Source organism: Cottoperca gobio, chromosome 15, assembly GCF_900634415.1.
Source record: "Cottoperca gobio chromosome 15, fCotGob3.1, whole genome shotgun sequence".
Classification (NCBI taxonomy): Eukaryota; Metazoa; Chordata; class Actinopteri; order Perciformes; family Bovichtidae; genus Cottoperca; species Cottoperca gobio.
In genome coordinates, this window is record NC_041369.1 from 14,027,288 (window position 1) to 14,050,529 (window position 23,242).

The 23,242-nt window shown below is 42.2% G+C and overlaps 1 protein-coding gene across 1 annotated transcript; it reads left to right on the top strand.

Moving 5' to 3' along the window:
• Window positions 1-1,394: 1,394 nt before the first annotated feature.
• stox1 (storkhead box 1) lies at window positions 1,395-23,242 on the top strand. Its single transcript, XM_029450505.1, has 4 exons — window positions 1,395-1,897; window positions 18,641-18,793; window positions 19,297-21,991; window positions 22,644-23,242. Exons 1-4 carry the CDS (start codon window positions 1,567-1,569, stop codon window positions 22,795-22,797), a joined length of 3,333 nt encoding a protein of 1,110 aa, XP_029306365.1. The 5' UTR covers window positions 1,395-1,566; the 3' UTR covers window positions 22,798-23,242.

Sequence of the window (23,242 nt, forward strand, 5' to 3'; positions counted from 1 at the left end):
ACAACGAGTGAAATATTCACCAACAACTGGTTTTTTTAATGCACCATTCGAGGAAATGGAAAAATTAATTCATAAACATTTCCCCAAAATTCAGCTGACAGATTTAGTATCGTTGGAAACTTTAGGATCTCCCCTAGAAGTGAAAAGTTCTGCAGGATTGACCAACGCACCCGTCCGTAATGTATGTAAAAGTTGGTCTGACGTGGCAATGTTTCAAACTATTTTCAAAAGCTTTAAAAATCATAAGCCACAAAGAATCTCTTCAACTCAAAATAAATCTTTAATCCCGCACAGAACCTTTGCAAGGTTTCTCTTTTGCCCTCCAACTTCACTCGTCTCTGCTTCCACGGGACGCGGACGGACTGCACATAATTCATCCTGTGTACGCTGAGGTGATGTATTCTTTTCACGTACAGAGGAAGCGCAATATCCTGTTCCCGCACGGGCTCTAATACCACACTGTGGCAGACGGGCCCCCGGCCTCTCAGGGGCCTGAGTGCTCCTGAAACTAAAGCCACAGGCTCTCTGAGACTGTGATATATGAGGTGTCTGTGCCTCAGACCGCCTGTTACAGTGTCAGTAAAAGCAGGGACTAATAGGGTCCCTCTTTTGAGAGCACAAGGGGGGGGGGGGGGACTGGTTCTCATTTTATTGCAGCAAATATGTTCCCTGAGGCTATTTCTCTCTCAAGTCATTGTTGTGAAATGCAACATACATTTCTGTTATCCAAGGGAACACATTTTTCTCATGAGATCCCTGTTTACAACACAAAACAATTGGCTCTGGCATCTCTGTTAAATGATTTATGTGTGGCAGCAACTCACCACGAGGAGACGAGTGAAGGAAATAAACAGAGTTTTTATGAATTAATTCCAAATCACTCAACAAAAGCTACTTTAAATCTTTGTTGGCATCTCATTCATCTTGGGTCTCCTTTGATGGTGATTCATGTATGCAACGTTTTCTGTGCACTAAGTATTTTTACAAGCCCTCCATGGTGCTGGTCCTAATTTAGTCCTTTCCTTTTTTTATGGAAAGCTGTGTTGCTGTGTTGCATCTTGCAGACGATTTTCCTGGAGACTTTCATCATTAAATCATCTTTTTAGAGACATCACTTCGAGTTTGGTGAAATATGAGAGATTCTTTGGAAAATAATGATGCACATATCTGATCAAATCGTAAAAGAAACCCCAATAAAAAACAAAATAAGTACATTGAAAATCAAAATATGCCACGAGTGAAACAGCACCTGTCCGGCAGGTTCCTGCAGAAGAGACACAACACACACGGAGATACACACCAGTGAGCAGTCAGTGGGAGGTCTACCTGTGTGACCCAGCAGCAGGCTGATAAGCCCTCCTCCTCTCTGCCACCGTCATTGGTTTCCCTGGAAGCCGAGAGAAACCAGTCGGACGTCCAGCGCCTCCGGTTCAGACGCTCTCTGCAGGAATGCGTGGCAAAACACGGCGTTTATTTGGATTTTCAGAGAGGATAACTCTCTTTTAATAAGTGCATTGACATTTCTAGCATGATAGCTCCCCCCTGGAGCCTATAAAGGCGTTAGAAATGTCTCAGCAGCAGCGGCTTGTCCAGCTCTCCGCCGCTTCGCTCGCCGTAGTCTTCGGCCCGGACGAGGAGAGTTTGCGCGCCGGCGGAGGGAAACTCAATGCCAATACTACGAGTGGCCAGGAGATTTTTTCGGACTTCAAGGCACAAAATTTGCGCAGTTCCTGGAATAAGAGACTCGTTAAGGCTATAGCTGAAGTGTACTTTCAGGGATGGATGGAAAATTTGGTGCTTTTCATTCAAGGGAACGCAAACAACTTGGAGGTGCTGAGAGAAGCGTGGATGCGCAGGGCTCTGAGATCACCAAAGGGATTTATCATCAAAGCAGTCGGTATGTAACATACATCCCGTCAATGAACTTAGTGTAATGATAATGTTATATGAAGCAAACACTGCTAGTAATACAACTTTCCATTTGCATCTGAAGTCCAGAAAGTTACCAGAAACAATCCGGTGACAGAATGTGGAAGATATATGCAGACAGGAGTATTACAGGTGGCAGAGATGGCACATGAAATAAACACACCACAGTGAACAACTACGACAGTCATGCAAGAGCATAATGTGTTTTAAGAGTCACCAGCAACATTTGTTTACCACCCTGAGAGAAATGTGTGAAAGCCATAAACATTGAACAACACTGAGCTGGCAGGGTTTAACACCCTTCCTACATCTCCTCTGAAGACTGGCTACTAAATTCAGGTAATATTAATCTGGTGTTAAAAGTATTCACCCAAAGGTTGTTTTTTTCTTAGTGTCAATCTCTATCAATCTCTAACTCTAGGTTTGGACAATTCTGACCATTATTGTGTTGCTCAGTCTTTGTTTCCTAAAATAAAATGCTCATATTTACATCGCTGGCCAGGCATGACTGATTTCTCTTCATCCTTCTGATGCAAAACAACTTTAGAAAAAAAATCTGAATAAAAAAAATACCCCATTAGCAATGAAATGTTGTTTCAAACCATTTTCAACACCATCTGGGGTTTGTTGCCTGAGAGACGATGTTCCATAAATCTCCATTCCCCACATTACGGTCTGTTGGGTTTGAGAGAATTTCTCCTCCAATCAGCCTCCCATTGTTGTCGACACAGTGATATGTTTACCAACGCTTGTTAACAAAGCTCTGTGTACCATGTAATTACTTTTAATCACTCTTCTTTTCCGGCTCTCCTCCGATGTGTTTTAAAGCATCATACAGCTGCACAGAAACCTGAATGGAAACCTTTATGCAGCCTCCTATAGCATGATCTCATGGGCTGTAAATGCCTGACAGTACCGGCTGCTGGAGAAAATGACAACCCTGTGTGGGCTTTTACACCTAATCACAGTATTCTTAAGAGATGCACCAAGTTATTCACATTCTTTTGTGTTACTTTAGAAGGAAGATGCTGAACTCTAGGTTGTTAAAAATACACACATGTGGGAACTGATGCTATGCTTTTGCAACAAAGCACCACCTTCCACTCTAAAAAGTAAAGAATTATCCCATGAAATTCAAAAACTGCAGGATAGTAGTGTTAGAAGTAGGATTTTCAAATGTTGAGCTGCAGGCTCCTTTTGGTTGTTGAAAAAGTTCTCCAGCAACACACACATTGGCTCTGAGTTCCCATTTGCTCCAGCTGTGTTTCCTCTGTTTCAGGGACTTTACAATAATGTGTTTCTTGTCTGGATGTCGCTGTCTACCTGCTGACTTTGTGTCAATCCGTCAGCCATGCCAAATTGAGTAATGCACAGACAAGTAAAGGGAGGAATGTGATATGAAGGGGAGGACGAGACCACACAAGGGGAGACCCGGGAGGGTGTGGAGCGATGGGGGAGGAGGAGGTGGAGGCTCACATGCCATCCCTCTGTGACAAACAAACAACATATGAGCCAAAGGTGAAGCCGAGCTTTATTGCTATGCACAGCGTCAGCACAAAGGTGCACACAGACATGCATGAGCTCACAATCGGATGCAAGGCAGGCGTCGATACCTCAACGGACTCCTCGTGTTTGAGCTTCACACCAGAAACTTGTAAGCAAACACGTCTGTGTGTGGACATGTCACCTCCTTAACAAATCCTTCACCTCACACCGCAGCAATTTGTATGGAAATCAGCACTGGCAGGCTGTCAAGAGTCTGGTTTACGGCCTTCTCACTGAGAATTGGTCAGCAGTGAATCACCGGCGACTGGCTGCCGACCACCGCCGCTTCTCTGTTACCCAAGGTTAATGTGCCTCCGTTTCATGGCCAGTGAGGGACTGAAGTCAGACTCATAGATTGATATCAGGCATGGACTTAAAGAGCCTTGACATTGTCCTAATATAAATATGTCAGGTAGCAAACAGAAATGTCATGAGTTATGGGCTGAAGTGAATTTCAAACTGCCCTATTTCCTTTCTCAGGTCAGAGCAAGGTTGAGACGTGACTTTAGTGACGTGAGGAGGTTTTTTAAAGGGAAGTAAAGGTTAGAAGATGTTTAGCTAAAATGAACCAGATGTGGTTTAAGTTAGTTGATAGTGTTGAATAAAGATGTAAAACAAAGCTTCCAGGCAAACTGATACAATACACTTTGATTAATTTGTGCTACTTCCTCATTGGTCCTGTCTGGTTATCAGTGCTAATAGCCTGAGTGAAGACAGATTGTTCTGTGGGCCTTTTCTGAGGGGAGAATATGCAGCAAAAGAGGTGTGTGAGAGGTGGGGAGGGTTGATGGAGGAAGGGGAATCGCAGTGAGGTTAGGCCGAGGTAAACAGATAGGGTGAGGAGTTAGTATGAACAGGCTTCGTTGTGGGAATGGGCCCCACTGGTACAGGGATTGACCTCTCTCCACTTCAACTCATGAACGTGTTTCTCATTCGTTACTTGAAATGATCTGTTCATCCGTTTTCTTCCTTTATGGCAGTTGTTTACAGAATAATACTTAAGTTCCACCACAAAGTCATTTCATTAACGATCAGTGACAGCAGGCTCTACATCCTTCTTACTGAGAGTATTAACATTCAGTATGTTTACATTTACACTGTAACCTGAATACTCCTAATGCCAGATTTATTATGTTTACAGTAACCCTGTTTGAGTTTACGTCATTCTTTTATAATCAAGATGTGGTATCCTGCAGGAAACACAAAATATGAAGAGGAAAATTAGAGAAAATTGTGTGTTGGTGTTTGTTTGTTGTTAATAACTGTACCTTAATTAGAAGCGATCCTGCTGTTTGCTCATGGACACAATACATTATATCCAGCTCACTCCTTTCTCTTTTACTGCATGAACAGAATAAAAACACTAACCAAAATCAAGCTACGGTGTCTACATGCCACATTAATCCAAAATGATGAACGATCAAATGGATCAGTTTTATTTGATCCAGTTAAGATGTTGCTATAATCAGTGTATTGCCTTAAAGGAACAGTTAAACATTTTGTAAATGTTATTCACTTTCTATTTTAAGATTTCTATCAGTCTCATGTCTAAGTGTTAACCATGGAGCTAGAGCTGGGATCATTAGCTAGCTTAGCATAAAGACTAAGAACAGGTCGGATAGCATCGTCCAGATTACATTAAATAAGGGTAATTCCGAAAAATGTCGAACTATTCCTTTAATCAGATTGAATTTATATGGTGTTTTAAAATGTGTTGTCAGCAGTCTTTTAAAAAAGCCTTATAATTCCCAAAGAGAGAATTTGTACTGGAGAAACTAGCAAGGCTCTTGTGTTGAAAACAGAGGCTTCATAATGAATGTTAGCTGGTTCTGCATTATTCAGAGTCCTGCTATTGTCCCTGCAGCAGGATGAAACAAGCTGAAACATTTATACGTCGTCAGTCAGTGGTGTAATGAGGTGTCCTGTATCCTCCCTACATAAAGCTCTGTAAACTGCACTCGTCCTCTTTGAACGTGGACGTGAATGAGTCCTCCCTTTTGCCATGGAAAAAATCTCTTTGGCCATTATAGGACATGCTGTAGGTAGGTCTCCCTCTGTGTGTTTTTGGAGAACTAAGGCACTTTTTCAGCCAAGTTTCCTTTTTAAATGGTATATTTAATTAAGCTCACCATACCATGAGGTGGTGAAGCATTCCTGAAATGCTTCATTTACTCTTGAGATCATTTCCTGAGTTTGTCGTCTCAGAGAGCCTCATTTCTGCTCTTTACTCTTCACTTGAAAGTGTTGTATTTTCACACAGGGGGTGTCTCCTTTCATGAGGGTATTTTGTCAAAGTCTCAAAGCGCTCCACTAATGGTCATAACTCTTCCAGATGTTCGCTTATTAACCATGACACCCCCTCACTAACTTTAAATAGCCCACCCTGTCCTAACTAAGCAGCGCAGGTCAAAGGTTACAACCTTCTTGCTAACAAGCTGCCTTGAGGTCAGCTAGCTGCAGAGGGTGTGTTAGAAGGCAACAAACATCAATACAGTATCTCGGTGTTCTTTGGTCACGGGCCAGTTTGACTTCTCGTAGTCCAAACCTTCTTCGTCCGTCCTCATGAATGGATTTCAAACTGGAAGTTATTCAAGACATTAAATGTGATGATAAAGGCTCTGAGAGTCATTTTTGGTTGAGGTACTTTGAAAAGTGCTTGAAGCTGTACGAACCCTGCATGAATTACTTCTAATATATGTAATCATCACTTTTCGCTTACTTCTTTGAACTTCTCTGCTCACTTGCTAACCGTTTTCATGCACTATTTTACTGGTACTTGTGAATTTAATAAGGATTAGCATCACACCAATTCATAATACCATTCGAGCTTTCCATGCAACCCCCTGGCCACTGTAGGAGTGCCCCCTGGGTTACAAATATGTGTTTTTTTTACTGAGGACATTGTTAAAGAACCCCCATGATGTCTTAATGTTTTTGTCTATATTTTATTCCTGGTTAAAGACGGATTGATGAAGGGAAGATCTGCTCTGCTGTGGTCAGTTACAGCTATCATCTGAGCTGCACTCCAAATATATTGGTTAAGTAAATGACTCGACGCTGTTAGTATGACATGAAGCGGTTACATGAAATATATGCTGCTGTTTTTCAGGCTCAAAATGATAGAGAGTCTGTATTATGACGGTGGTTGGGTCAATCTTGTTTCCTCGCAAGATCAGAAGTGAAATGTTTTTGGAAGCAAATACTAAATCTGCTATTACCCAACCATTATTGTGAGTTGGAAGCTCAAGGAACAATCTAACTTCCTTTAGACTAAATAAAAAAATGACCAATTAATTAGATTAATTAAATTGTAACATGGAAAGAAAAGCAGCCTCTGTGACTGGTGCAGCTTTGTTTGCAGCTTTTAGATTGCTTTTCAACTTGCATTGTTGGTGTAAGTTGATTAGGCTTCATTCTTGTAATACCAGCATCATTTAGTATCTTTTACTGTGCCAGTGCCAAGGATATGTGTCTGCATTTATCTAGAATGTCTTTCTATTTCGCTGCGCTTGTAAAAGATGGTTTAGTAAGCAGTTCAGATATGAGGAAACCTTGACCTCTATTCTCAGACGCGACCCTTCACATGTGTAAGAGACTATGCGTGTGCGTGCATGCCTCTCAGCACGTCATTTGTTAGCTACATCCTTTCCCATTGAGCAGGAAGCTCACCCCTGGTGCGAATCAGGCATGTCGGCCTCTTTATCAACCCAAATGTCTGGGCTCACCAGTAGTGGTGGAGTGGAGCGGTGCCAACAACAACAGTAGAGGAGTTTCCTCTGTATCCCTCAGCTTATACAAACTGTCAGCGGCCGCTTGGGTTTCCCTCGTGGGATTTATCTTCATTCACTCTCTGGACAGACAAATGGGTCGACACAGAAGTGAGGCTATATTGCATTAAATTTAGTATTACTATTACTCTTCAGTTTCCTGACAGGATGTTTTCTTTGTTCATTTAGCATTGATAAATACACTGGTATGCTAACATAGGTTATGTAATAGCAAATTGCAGTGTTATTGTATTTCCGGAGTGAAAGCTACTTTCAAGGGTCTGTGTGTTGACTATATTGAAGGTTATTAAAAAGCGATGGATCATATGGCAGACACTGGACGGGGGATCTGCTCTAAATACTGCGATAACAAACACAGGAATCTGCTGCACCTCGAGCTTGGTTAAGTAAGAGGAAATGGGTTTCATCTGCAACCAATAACTGCCATCACTCTTGATTAAGGGGTGCGGACCTGCTGGAGACCCTCTTAGATTGTGTGTGTGTGTGTATAAATGTTTTGGTGGCAGGGTGTCAGTGAGGAAAAGCCACATGGGTGGAGTGGAGTGAAGATACTTGGATCTTTGAATAAGATGAATCTGGGGAAACTCGAGGCTCTTGACTATTTTTGTGCTCAGTAGTATGTTTGAGAGCGAAATGCCTGATCACAGTTGAGTTTTTGTCATCACTGAAACAGTGCAAACACTTAAGCACAGCTCAGATTCTATATATCAATCAGACAGGGCCCTAAATTGAGCCTTGGGGAACTCCTTCTGTTACAGCCAGAAAAAGAAAGTTGATAACAGGACACTTTTTATGACCTCCGCAATGGCGACGAGCCGAGGCCAGAGGCATTATGTTCTCCGATTGTCTGTCCATCCTTCCGTTTGTTTGCTGTCCGTCCATCTCGTGAACGCCTTGAGCTAATTTCATGAAATTTAAGACAAACGATCGATTTTGGGAGTCGAAGGTCACTGTGACCCCGTTTTTGGCCATAACGCAATAATTCTACGCTAATTATGAAAATATTTTACAACTATTTCACACAAATGTCTGATAGGATGAACTGATGAAGTGATTAAGTCATTTTGGACAGACATGTCATGACACATGACAATCGCAACTTGACTCGTTGGCGCAGGCATACAACCGTGAGGCGGTAATTGTAATTTCTCACTGATATCAGTCAGCAGGACAGTTGTGAAACCAGCCCCACGCATCTGAATCAGAGCCAAAGAGTCTGATCAACATCAGGGAATCCTTGACTTAATCAATCGGCTAACAGAACAGCATTGTGTCGGTTTCTGTGTCGTGGTGTAGACACAGTATCATAAGGTAGTGGTTGAGATGGTTTGACTGATTAGAAATAAACCTTGAGTACACAGAGAGAAAAACCTTGAATTAATCACACACTCATGTAGAATTGTGACCAGATAAGATATTTAAGAGATGTGCTGGTGGTTATTGATACGACTTTTTGCTTTAGATTAACAACCTTCATGATTTAGCATTACTCATTTAAGAAATGACTTTGAAGGTTAGCCAGTCAGAAGGGTCAGCAGAACATCTGGCCGAAGCCGAGGCTTTTTTCTTGAATAAAACAGATTGAGGTGAACTATGCACGCATTGACTGGATCTTTTATCTTAACTGTCTTTTTATCTACAAATAATTACAAAGTGATTTAAAGTCCGTTTATCCTTCCTTTTGCACAAAAGTTTATACAGTGAAGATTTGCAATTATTTCTCAACAACACTCCTTATTTGGACTCTCATTAATTTGACATAATGCAGGCTGTAGGATAATCACCACTAATACTAGGGTAACATGAGTTCAAAGTCCTTCAGTATGCTCTTTTAGGATTCTTAAGTGTTGTGCTCCTATATCATCTGTAGCAAATTAGGATGGGTTTGTTTTTTGGTCTGCAGTAATCAATAACTATCAAGATTACAATCACCCATAATTATGAATTCAGTTTTGAGAAAGGGAACATCTGTAGTAGATCCTACGAATGAGAATATTAAGCTTTTGAGCTCAAATTCTTATTTTAAAGCGTTTGTTTCAAAGCTTTCACGATGGTGACGGAGAAATTGGGCTTTTATAATTAAATTAAAATAGTTAAAATTATATCTATACTTATGCTATAAAGCAACACTGTAGAAAATATCAGGATCTGACTTCCTATTTCAGGAGAATTATTATTTTCTCTGACTCTTCAGAGTCGGAAAAAGTCCCCCTGGTGATGTTACGCAGGCTATTTCTATACAAGGCACTAAAAGTCAGGATATCGCAACCTCTGTGAAAATAATTTTGATCATTTGCTTTTAATCAGTCTGCAAATCATACATCACTAATCTCTGGAGTATCCACAACGTCCGCTATTAAGAGGAAATGTTAGGTTCATTAGATCCGGGCTGGAATCAAGCGGAGATGAAGTAGTTACTCTGGAGATTGTGACAAATCTGGCATGAGAGGAGGCAGAGGACTCTGTATAGTTTCCATACTGAAATGTGAAAAACATGTACATGACCATTAAAGAACAAAGGAAAGGTACTGTGGTCCAAATTTAAATGGCTTGGACTTCCCAGGCGTCTGGCAGACTGTGGGGTAATGTTCATGTTCATGAAAACAGACGAGAGCCAGATACATCGGGGTGTGGCCCAATAAGTCTGAAGAGGTATGAGGTAAAAAGATGGGAAACGAGAGTGCTGTGCTTAAAATCCTGTCTCCTGGCACTACCATGTGTTGGTGTCATGTTACACAGAGCACTTTGAGCTGTGCTATAAAATACAGGTCTGTCTACCTTCACAGTATTACTGGTCTTCTGTTAAACACCTGCCAAGGTGCATTTCGTATTTCACATGAGCATGATGACAGGGTTTTTGCGCATCACTTACGTACTAGGTCATTTATTTGTTATGGCACTGACTGCTATTCAAATTATGAATCACATGGTAAAAATATTATTTAATGGCATTAAAGCTGCAGGGATTTGCTGACAAAAGATCTGCGGTGACCAACTATGTGAGCGTAAATGTTTCAAGCTCGGTGGATGTCAATTTGAGAAGCTTAGTCACAGCCTGTTTATGCTTTCTTGCCAACATATGTTTAATGTCAAAGGGTTGGTTTGGCAAAGTGAGTCCCCAAGGCTCTAGCTGGATTATAGATACCCGTACTACACTTCTGCTGCTGGTTCTTCTTTTTCTTTGGCTTTGTATTGCATGTGGCAGGTCGCTGCCACAGTAAAGGTTTCTATGGTGACGTGAATCAACACAAAGCCTGCCTGTGTTTCTCTTCATTGCTCAAAGTTTTAGCTTTTGAATCCTCTTTAGTTATGGCGTTTTGACTTTTCATCTTAACTATTCCTCTGTAGATGTAGCATTCAAAAGTCAGTGTTCATATTCTGACAATAGGTCTAAATTAAACAAAACGAACGCAGACCTCCGCCAAGGCCAAATGCCCTATCTCGCAAAAGCGAAAAATAATGTCCGATTCGCTCCACAAAATGAAATGGGTTCTTCCTTGGACAATGCTACACCCTTCAACCAAGTTTCATGAACATTGGGCCAGCAGGTTTTCCATAATCCTGTTGAAAGACACATTTAACTGAAAACAAAACCTCCTGGGCCGAGGTAGTGATGCAGAAGGTTCTCCAGATCGTATATAGTTAGTCTGAGTTATCCTGCCAAGCAAGACATTTTCTCAAACCCTGATTACAAAGAGGGCACAGTCCAAATGTGACTCTTTTCATCTCACTTCAACGCTTCACTTAATATTTAAACACCGAGATCTTGAGCTGACAAGTTAGGCCAGATTAGATATTTACCTAATGCCTTCAAGTTTGGGCAAAGATTCTGGTTTTATTGTTGTGAATCGATCAATAAAGCTGTAAAAGGATCAGTGGCCCAGTCTTTCCATTTGACTGGTTATTGGTGTGTTTTAATAAGCGGGGCTGCGGCAGCAGTGTTGATATCATTTACAATAAATATTCAGAAAAGTATGTCCACTAATTATACAATACAATAGATGTTTAATGCAAGCATTTTGCTTTTGCTTCTCCAAGTGCTTTCCGAGTGCAAGGACAGGAAGGGGCAGTGTTGTTTGACTGGGCGAGGTTTGGCTGTGGGGACATTCGGGCTGTGATCTGAAGGGATCTTTTCACTGAGTTTATTGGGCCATTTAACTGCAACGCCCACGTCTGTGTGTTCTATGGGAGTGAAAGACACAAACTCGTAAAGCACTTTTAAAAAGTGTGATGCGATGCACATACACATATAAGAAGGGGAGGGCAGGGTCACGGAGGCCTGTTAGACCAAGAAATCCAAAACAAAGGGAAGTGGTCGTGGGACTGGGAGGCAGTCACGACATAAATTGGAGTTGGCATTTCCTCCCATTACACTAAACCTGACTGTATGAATGTTTGACATTGTCTCACCAGAGACTTAACTGTAGATTCACTGAAGCGTGTTCTTCACAAGGTCTCAGTCGATGGTAGACACAGGAGGGGGATTTTGCAGTTTGGGCAGGCCTCATGTTCATGTTGAATGCCATGCAGTGTGTCCTTAATGAGCTAGAAGATTAGCCTGTTCGCTCACTGGGGCCTTAAGATTAGACGATACCAGGATAGATAAAATGGTGTGTGTCTGTGAGTGTGTGTTTCCAGAGAGGCCATGGAGCGAGGGATTGTGGCAACAAGCCTGATGTTTCAGTTAGATTTTTACCAGAGATAGCATGAAGGTGAAAGGTCAAAGACGACATTCAGTCACAAGTTGTGAAACCGTCTGTCTTGCTTTTGTTTTTGGTCTCCCTCGGAGGCATTAATAAATCCATGGAACGATCTTACCATTCCGAGCAGCAGGGTGCAGCTCATGGCAGCTTTACAGTATGCACTGTATGGTATAGCGTGTTACTATTTTCTACCAAGAGGCTGAAGGTAATGCAATCATGTATGAAATGGGACTCATGTGGCCAGCCAACGACACAGCCATGTGAATACATGTGGCATTGATCAGTATCAGCAGCCAAAAAGATCTCCTTGGGGATAGAAGACAGAAGGTCTCTGTCAATCATCTCCACAATCTGAGCAGTCAACTTCAGGCGTTTTTTGATTTTTATCCCCCAGGCAGCAACTTATTCTCACATGGAAAGTTTATGACATGGGAAGAAATTCTTGTTTTTTTCACACTGTGTGGAGCAGAAAGCATAGTGTGGGGTTTGTCACTTTTATTTTCATTTTATGGGGAATACCATTTCCATTACCAAGTATGTTTGCTTTACTCTGATAGTGAGAGATAGTTACAGGAAAGACTGGGGTACCGGCCATTGCAGTTACCGGGGTGCCGTGCATTGACCTCTTTTTAACAAAATTGCGATATAAAGTATGCATTATGCCAGTGGTTCATCTGGACACACATTTGGATGTCATGGGTTGATGTAACAGGATAAAAGTATGTATACTGTAATCCATATAATTTAGTTTGGCAGATGTTTTGTCACAAACTGTCTTGCTATAATGCACAGTGATTTTGTCAAGTCATGTTGTCTATTTGTGTTATGCACTTAACCTTTTCTGTTGATGCGTGGATATTAGTTTTTGTGTTTGAAGGAGTTGTTTTTTATATTTGTATCTATGTACAGGTATGTGATCGACTTTGCTGCCTCATTTGCCAGATCACCAGTGTGAAATTGTTTTTTATTTCAATTGGTTGTATCCGGTTAAATAAAGGTTAAAAAAATAGATGATAAATCAAATGAAGCGACCCCGAGAAGCAAACATATTCTCTGTCTTCACTGTTTGCCTCTCTGCTTTTTATTTTTTTACATCTGTGGCGTAATGGAAAATCGTCGTGTTTCCGTGTCCAGAGTGAACTCAGTGTAATATGACATCGACTTGAGGGGGTGTTTACGAGACTTTTCCCAGTCGGTAACTAATATTTCTGATTATTCTGACACCACATGAATGCACCGTTTTATCCATAGTATGGTTCAAGCTAAAAAAAAAACACTGGATCATCCTACACTTCCTATAATGCAACTTGATGGCGTCTTTCATGCCAGTTGGGTTATGCTCGAAAATAACTGGTTTGTTCTCGGTTGGTCAACGATCACGGAGTCAAAGGTGACCGTCATAGAGAGGGAGGAGACACTTTATCGTTTATATACAGGACTGTCTCAGAAAATTAGAATATTGTGATAAAGTTCTTTATTTTCTGTAATGCAATTAAAAAAACAAAAATGTCATGCATTCTGGATTCATTACAAATCAACTGAAATATTGCAAGCCTTTTATTATTTTAATATTGCTGATTATGGCTTACAGCTTAAGAAAACTCAAAAATCCTATCTCAAAAAATTAGAATAGTTCCTCAGACCAAGTAAAAAAAAAAGATTTATAACAGCAAAACAAAATCAAACATTTGAAAATGTCCATTAATGCACTCAGTACTTGGTTGGGAATCCTTTTGCACGGATTACTGCATCAATGCGGCGTGGCATGGAGGCAATCAGCCTGTGCAATTGCTGAGGTGTTATGGATGCCCAGGATGCTTCAATAGCGGCCTTTAGCTCATTAGCATTGTTGGGTCTAGTGTCTTTCAGCTTCTTCACAATACCCCACATATTCTCTATGGGGTTCAGGTCAGGGGAATTGGCAGGCCAATTGAGGACAGTAATGCCATGGTCAGTACACCAGTTACTGGTGGTTTTGGCACTGTGGGCAGGTGCCAGATCATGCTGGAAAATGAATTCCTCATCTCCATAGAGCTTTTCAGCAGACGGAAGCATGTAGTGCTCTAAAATCTCTTGGTACACAGCTGCATTTACTCTGGGCTTGATGAAACACAGTGGACCAACACCAGCAGCTGACATGGCTCCCCAAACCATCGCTGACTGTGGGAACTTCACACTGGATTTCAAGCAACTTGGATTTTGCTCCTCTCCAGCCTTTCTCCAGACTCTGGCGCCTTGACTTCCAAATGAAATACAAAACTTGCTTTCGTCTGAAAAGAGGACTTTGGACCACTCTGCAACTGTCCAGTGCTTCTTTTCCATAGCCCAAGTCAGACGCTTCTTCCGTTGTCTTGAGTTCAGAAGTGGCTTGACCATGGGAATACGGCTATTGTAGCCCATTTCCCGGACACGTCTGTGAACAGTGGCTTTTGATACCTGGACTCCAGCTTCAGTCCACTGTCTTTGAAGCTCCCCCAAATTCTGGAAGCGACTCTTCTTCACAATGCTGTTAAGGCTGCGGTCATCTCTCTTGGTTGTGCAGCGTTTCCTGCCACATTTCCCCCTTCCAACAGACTTTTTGTGGATGTGCTTTGAAACTGCACTCTGTGAACAGCTTGCTCTTTGAGACATTTCTTTTTGTGTCTTACCCTCCTGATGGAGGGTGTCAATGATGGTCCTCTGGACAGCAGTCAGATCAGCAGTCTTCCCCATACTTGTGATTTAGTTTACTGAACCAAGAGTGTTTTTCAAGGCTCAGGAAACCCTTGCAGGTGTTTCGAGTTAATTAGACGATTCAAGTGATTCGTTGAACACCCTACTAGTATACTTTTTCATGATATTCTAATATTTAGAGATAGGATATTTGAGTTTTCTTAAGCTGTATGCCATAATCAGCAATATTAAAATAATAAAAGGCTTGCAATATTGCAGTTGATTTGTAATGAATCCAGAATGTATGACATTTTTGTTTTTTTAATTGCATTACAGAAAATAAAGAACTTTATCACAATATTCTAATTTTCTGAGACAGTCCTGTATGGGGATATAGGTGCATATTCTCCTGGTCTCTCCTCCAGAGCCACAGAAGACCTTATACAACTGTTATACTCTGAGTAGGACTCATCATTACGGCTGAACAGACTTTGACATGTAAAACTGGTGGAATTCCCCTTAAATTATATTGGACTGCTGCTCCTTTTAACTTCCCTCAACTAAAGTCTCCTGTTTGACTCCCGAGCTTCCCTCCCTCGTCCTTGTGGCACGGGGTTCAGTTGCCATGGCACCCAGCGGGGTATTCATGCAGTGTATGACAATGACTGTAATGTCGGCGGCCCGGTCTTAGATTACAGGAACACAGAGGCCTATCCCCCCCGGAGAGAAGACGGTTAGAACGGTGAACCTCTCCGACGGTCACGCCTGCTAATGTTAGACTCAATAAACACGAATCCTTACTTATATTACACCATCTTTTTCCTATAAATAAACTGCTGTAGGTGTATTCTTGTCTTCTGTTCTCAATTTCCTGCTTGAACATATGTCTGTTTTTAACTCCCTGAAGAAATCGTGTTAGCAGGTGTTCGGCAGGATTTCCTGCTTTATACCAGGACATAGTCAGAGACGATAGCAATCTGAAAACTGTCTCGGTGAAAAGAGATCTGGGAAGTCATTTTAAGGCGGTAGTGATTTCCCGTTACTGTATTGATTCCTTGTGATTAAGACATCAATTTTCTGCCTCCCCCTCCGGCCTATCCTTGTTGACCTTTTGACTGTTGATTGGTTATAAGCGGTTGCTATGTGGACAGCCTGGCGGACATTCCTATAGGAAGTTAACAACAATGAGTAGCTAAGTCAGCAGCACTAATTCACTGCCCAGGGAGACTGCTATTGAGATATCCGCTCTGAGGTTTAGTCAGATTAACGTCTTCTGTCGGAGCCGGGGAAGGCAGATGGCTTTTTTTTCCTTTTTTTTTTACAATCCCACCGTGTGTCGTAGGATCAGTTTTACAAAAAAAGACCCCCGTCTGCGAGACTTATGAGCCTTAAGTGAGCTCACTGTGCCGATAATTGTTTTTTTACTGACTTTGCTTAGTCATTACTTAGGATACACCAACTCTGCATGAAAGACGCTATATAAATAAATAAAGTTTGGAATTCCACAGCACGAGTAGCGGCTTGATTAGTACATTTCAGTGAGGGGAAAGCTGCTCTGTGGTCAGTGTTGCCAGATTGAGTAGTTTTACACTCCATTTGGGCTACTTTTGATTTATTGGGCTGGTAAAAATTGTTTGTTGTGAACATTGGGGTCACTTTTTTGTTCCATTTAAGGTTTTTTACTAATGAAAAGTTAGACATGCAATAACTGATAAGTGATGACCATCAAAACCAAATGTCCTTTCAGTTTATTACAACTAAAACCTTTTGTCCTATTTCAATTATTATACTGTCTTTTTTTATTATGGCGGTTTTAGGGGCTGCTTTTTGTGAGTCAAATCCAGCAACACTGCGTGTGTTGCGTCATCGGTAGTAATAATCGATGTGTGCAGCACCAACAAAGTGTATATCTGTGTTCCGTCATGCTTTACCATGGCAGATATTTGATTGGTTGTTTATTTGCCCTGCCTTGGACATAAGTGGTTCAAGTGTGAGGGTTGTAAATATTTAGTTTACATCAAGTGTGACCTTGGCAGTGTTTTCGTTGAATGCCCTGGGGTTGATGGGAGAATCGGTCACAGTCACACACGCCACATGTTTGAGCTTAATTCACGTATTTATGCACAAAGTGTTGTTGTCAGCACAACTGGAAACTTGAAATCACATGGGGAGAATGTCTCGGTCAATAACAAAAACGTTGAAGCTCCGACTTCACTTGTATGTGTGTGGCATTTATTACATCACGTTTTATTGGATACCGGTGGTAGTAAATCAAATACAGCAGGAAATATCGCTGCACACTTTCTTTCTGTTAGGTCCCTTCTTTCACCCACTATGGTCCTTACCTTAATGAGGTGTAGCTGATTAACTAAAACCAATTTTCCAGTCCTGTGGGAAAGGTTATGTTCATGCCCTTGTGTCTGCGCTTCATATGAAGGGAGTTTGTGTTAACTCAGCCCAGATGCTAATCATTCATCAGCAGTAGGATCTGGTTTGTTTTGGTGCTCACACTGAGCTCAATTCTCATTAGTAAACATCACTCTTTGTGCTCCGTAGATGAGTATATTTTCGTGGAGAATTAGTCAAAAAGGCAGACCTTTTTGCTAGTATGTCAGTATTTTAAATCCTAATGAGCTTTGTGAAAGAAATAACTGTTTTATAAAGGCAAACCTTTCTCAGTTTCCCTTTTATATTATCGCTCAAGGGTTCGTAATGTATTCTTGGGGATTCCACTGAAGTTATGCACAGCACCAAAACCCCCATTCACATTCTTATCCTAACCATAACCACAACCATATATAATCTTAAACCAAACACAAACATTTGAGCTAAAACTAACCACCTAAAGACTTATATCTGACAATAAACATTTATAATATCATGCCTAAACACAACCTTCCAGTTTTTGCAGATAAGTCACAGCGTCTCTGCCAATCACCCGAGTGGGATCCAAAGTATTGCATCTGTAACTGACATTGGTGTCCCTTTTTGATTTTTGATATCGTTATTGGAACTTTTCCTTCTTTCCTTTCTGGAATTCAGATTGAACCGGAGTTTTCTTCAAGTCCGTTTTTGCTTTGTAGTTGCCTCACCTTGTAGCAAAAGGGAAACTTTCATTAATAAAGAGATGGTGTTTAATTAGCTGCCTCTTGTCCAACACAATGATGATTAGAGACTTGTCATGTTACCAATTTTCACTAATTATTTAGATACAACTGTGTCAAAGTCCACGTTCAGTTTTGATGTCTGGGTCTTTACGGCGGTCTTAACCCCTCCTGCTCTCTTCACTGCAGGCTTTGCACAATCAGAAACATTTGCCTGAAGGAACTTAACCATTGCATGTTGCATCAATTACATTTCTTCATGTGTGAATTATGTGAAACTCTGCTCGTTTGTTTTTGATACTGAAATTAAATGTTTCTAAAAATGTGTGGTTTTTTCTAAAAGCAGCTTAGTTTTATGATTTGAACGCGTTGTGGCTTCTGCCTAATAGACTTCCAAAGTGTGTATGTCACACTGTCAGCCTGCAGAATTGTGCAGATTGGTGATTTGGGATATAATATGTACAGAACTAGTTTAATTCTATTTTTTTAACAATAAGACAAATGTTTCCAAGATTGTCTTTTTTCCTGGTCTCTCTCACTTTCGGTAACATGTTTGTCTAAGGCTACCTCCTAGACGTGTAGGGCCGCATGATATGGAGGGCAGGATATCTGATCTGCCCAGCAGGCAGAGCTGTGGTCATTTCTGTGGGAGTAATGGAATTCCGTGGTCTGTCCCAATACTGATGGAATTTCAAAGGCAGTCAGGCATGGTTCATATAACTCACATAAATAGACCACATCGGTCATGATTTAGAAGGTGGTTAGGAGAGGAATGTCAACTTCAGTACTTTGAGTTGTTTTCATTGGCAGCACAAGTCCGAGAGAGACCTCTCTAGCCAAGGTGTGTTTGTGTGTACTGCAGCAGGCCCACCTGTTTCACTCAATAATCTGCTGTTGTGTGTGTGTGTGTGTGTTTCAGGTGACCTGTCCCCGGTGCAGATGTCCCCTGTCCCCCAGTCTCAGTTCATTCCCTTGGCTGAGGTGTTGTGCTCAGTCATCTCCGATATGAATTCCTCTCAAATCATCGTCAACCAGGAAGCACTTATCAATTACATGAGCAAAGCCCACCCAGGTAATCCATGAAATATTGCCTCTGCATGCATCTGTCAGCTCGGCTCTGACTGAAGGTAACAAAATCTGCCTACCTGCACCTCTGAAGCTCACTAAGTGTTACAACAAACACGGATGTTGTTTGTTTAGTCTGCACAAAAAGTGTAAACACCAATTGTCGTTTTATGAGGGGCGGTATGCTGGACTATTTCTTGAGTTGTGCTTCTAATAAACAAGTAAGCAATGTATATTGTGTTAATTAGTGATCTTAGAGGTGATCGTTGGATTTTGTTACCACAAAACAGAGCTAGGCCAGCGTTCTCCACATTTCAAGTCTTTATGCTAAGCTAAGAATTATGGCTGCTGGCTGTAGCTTCACATTTAACGGACAGACATGGGAGTGGTATCAACCTTCTTATCTAACTTTTTTTTTTAATTGTTTGATGTACAATTGTAAACCAGACACAATGTTTCCCTTTGCTTGTCTTTTGTCCTTAACACTCTTTTTCTCTTTTTATGTCTCAGGGATAACGATCCCGACTCAGGACATCCTCTATAATGCTCTAGGAACTCTGATCAAGGAACGCAAAATTTACCATACTGGCGAGGGCTACTTCATCGTCACGCCTCAGACCTATTTCATCACCAACACCATGGTCCGAGAGAAGAACTGGTGGACTTCTGGTTCAGCGGACGATCCTCCCTCACCTCCTCCCATTACTTACCTACTGAGCAACGATGCCTGTAATGAGAACACTCAAACGTTGCCAGTGGCGCACTGCAAGTCTTGCAGCTGCTTCAGCCCTCTTCAAACATCCACTAATATCGCCTCCACTACTGTAACAGCCACCGTCCCTCCCTCCACTGTCCCAGACCAGCATTCTGTCTCTTTTTCAATAAGTGAATGTACAGGCAAGAGCTTAAAGTGGCCCCGACCGTTAGATCACAAACCTACAGTTCAGCATCAGTCCACCTCAACAGCGGCAGATTGTCAGGCAAGTGAGATCAGCAAAACTACCGCCACTAGTAACGCTACTGGCCGCAAAGAAAAAGACAACAAGCCAGGGAGGAAGTTTGGTCTCAGTTTGTTTCGGAGGAATGGAGGTAAAAAAGAGAAGCCAAAGAAGGAGTATGCATCATTTTCAGCCCAGTTTCCTCCAGAGGAGTGGCCAGTAAGAGACGAGGAGGACCTGAACAACTTACCCCGTGACCTGGAGCATGCCATCATCAAACGCATCAACCCTGAACTGACTGTGGACAACTTGACACGCCACACGGTCCTAATGAAGAAGCTGGAGGAGAGAAGGGAGAGGGGGATAGACAGAGTGTTGGACAAGTGTCTGGATAAAGACGATAAGGGAGTAGACAAAGGAATGTCTACTGAGATCCTAGCATTCTCAAAACCCAGGCATCATCACTCCTCTAAGGCAGGGAAAAGGTCTGCTCAGAAGGCCTCTCGCAGCAAGAGGAGGACCCAGTCCTCAAGAGAGAAGCAGAAGGAACGAGAGAAGGACAGAGTTAAGAGTAAGGCTCCCATATGTGCGGATGATTATCCAGTGGGGGAGGATTTGATCCCTGCTCGGCTCAAAGTGGAAATCCCTGTTAATGAACCAGATCATGTGGAAGAAGGTGGAGCTGTGGAGGGGAAATCTCTTTATAAGAAGCGAATCGAAAACCCTTTCCAGACTCATCCAATCAAAGAAGCTGAGCTCATTATTCCTGCCATAATCAACAAAGAGCATAGAAGACGAGAGGTGAAAGAGGGCAAGGTTTCGGCCTCAGGGAAGAAGGATCGAACGAGTCACCGCTCCAAATCGTGGGACCCGCATCGGGTCAAAGTGATCTCAGCAGATGGAGAGCATGCAGGGAAATCCCCTACATCTGAGGACAGGTATGACTGTGTACATGAGAGGGATCTTGCTGCTGATCATTTGCTCCAAGCAGACATGAAACTCAATCTAGAGCTCCCACTGGAATACAGCTCCGCCTACCCACAGAGCAGTACGCTCCGGATAGACGACAAGGTCGGACATCAGAGGGAGGGAAACAGTAAGGAGAGCTGTGAGAGAGAAGGCAAAAATGGACATTTTCAGGAGGCAGAATACAACTGTGTACCAGACAACAGCCAAGCTATAGATGACAAACTCTCTAACATCCATCAATACTCCAATACTAATGCCATTATCCCTACCCATCCGTATGAGCCTGTCGTAAACCACTCATACGACCCAACTATACCCTGGCCCAAGCCCTCTTTACAGCGGAAACACTCTCTCAGACTGTCCAACCCACAAAGGGATGATATTCAGAGGCCAGAGCTCTCTTCACACCAGCAGGCCTGTGAAACTACAGACACCATGGAACAACGGGAGATAAGACCCATCACTATCAGTAATAGAGAGCAAAGGACCATGGGAGAAAGGCCAGAACTGATAGCTGACAGCACAATAACAGACACTGGTGGCTTTATAGAAGACGACTACAGGCTGTATCAGAGAGCGGAGGAGCAGGAGGATGAGGATGCCTGCAGTTCCTTGTGTCTGAACGAGGAGGACATTATTGATGCTGCAAATGAGTACCGAACAGGTGTAGCAGTCTACCATGACCACCAGTTGGCTTACAATACCATGAATCTGATTTGCAATACCAAGGACCCCACCGTCACTATTATAATTCCAACTTTCACCAACTGCAAAACGCCTCAATACAAGATTCAAGGGACAGCACTTGCAAAGATCTCATTCCCCCAGCGACCCAGAGGGAAGCTTCCCTCAGACCCACCAGATCTGCAGAGACCAGCTGGAGAGTCCATCATCGCCATCAGAAGACTCGATCAGCAGGGGCCCAAAGTGCGACCAGCCCCTAGACAAGGCACATTGATCCAGGGGGAGAGACGACAAGAGATTAACCTTGATTTGGATTGTCCAGAATCGTCTGAAGTTGCAGACAGCAGCATCTTTGACTACTGCCAGACCAGTGAGATAGAATCAGACACCGAGACTGTCCGTAAGTCAAGTGATGAGGGCGACGGTGAATCTGCTCACTGGGCAGCTGAGGTGGAGGAAGTGCAGGAGGACAAGTTCGATGAGACGGATGTTCCTCAGACCCGCAGAGCTGTTCTGAGCATGCCCAGTGGAGCCAGAGGGGGAGAGATTAGGGAAGTGGTGGAAATGGGAGAGAACCGGAGCATCACAGGAGACAGTGGTATAGATTCTCCTCGGTGAGTGCCTCTCTTTATAGTTGTTCATATTAGCTGTAATAGGATGCTGTGATGTCGTGTTTACATTTCATTGTAGCTTACTTTGAGACCAGCGGTATCTTTTGAAAGCCATTGAACTTACTGAAAGTTAGATATCTAACACAGACTGATGAAGAGAGAGAAGGTCCACAGCCAGTAAGGACATGTTCCTAATCCCTGAGCCCAGATGCACATTCTCTTCAGGCCGATGTTTTTACTAGTTTTCACACCTTAAGCTCAGGTCTTATCTCTCCGACTGTGAGCCCACACCAGACTCTATCCCACGACATTCTGGAGGGGCTTTAGTGACAGGCAAAATAAACACTGTACTGAGGTTAGTTAACCTCTGGGTGGTTGGCCTTACTCCCAATTTGTGTTTTTTCCTTTAAAGTAAGCTGAACAAACACCTTGTGACCAATTATAGCGTGCAGTATTTGGACAGGAGGGAGTCATTTTTGATAATTATGTGTAATTGCAGTGCAGCACTTAAATTCTCATTTTATAATCAAAGTGGAAGAAAAGACATTGAACTCGCTGTGCACCCCGGTATGTGGACAGACGTGGTGCATGAACACGTCACCTTATTCAAATGGCATATTTATAGAAGATATAACCCTTTTTTCTTTTCCTACAGGACCCGTGTCAGTCTGGCCTCCAGCAACACTGTCATTCTGGAGGGTCTCAAGAGAAGAGGCTTTTTACAAAACTTGGAGAAACTGCATTCAAAGAGCAGCGCCATTCGACCTCAGAGCTCACTGCTACAGCTGACTCCTGTCATGAACGTATAGCAGGCCTGAGTCACCTGCCGAAGCTTTTCGTGGGAGCTGACAGATCACTTCATGTAGCTCAGTATGAAAAGACCAAAATCAACCTTAACTCTCCAGTTCTATGCAACTGCTAAGTCAGAAACATATCCAAAAGGAAGGTTTGCACCTTGTTGCCTGCCTCCACATATTGATACCTAATAAACAGGATCTGTGTACAGATGTACAGTAAGTGTAATAATTTCTTTTTGTAAATATTTGAAAAGTAATATGCTATGAATTATCCATTCATGAACTACCTTGTGTATGGGCTGTTAAATGCATGATGTATTGACAACATTTGCTTGCGATATATATGTACAGTTTTGCCTCATGAGTTTAAATGTTTATAGCAGCAATAACATCTCCCAGCATTTCCTTTTTTCTCTCGTCATGTAGCAATAACTACAAATAAAATTGTATATGTCAA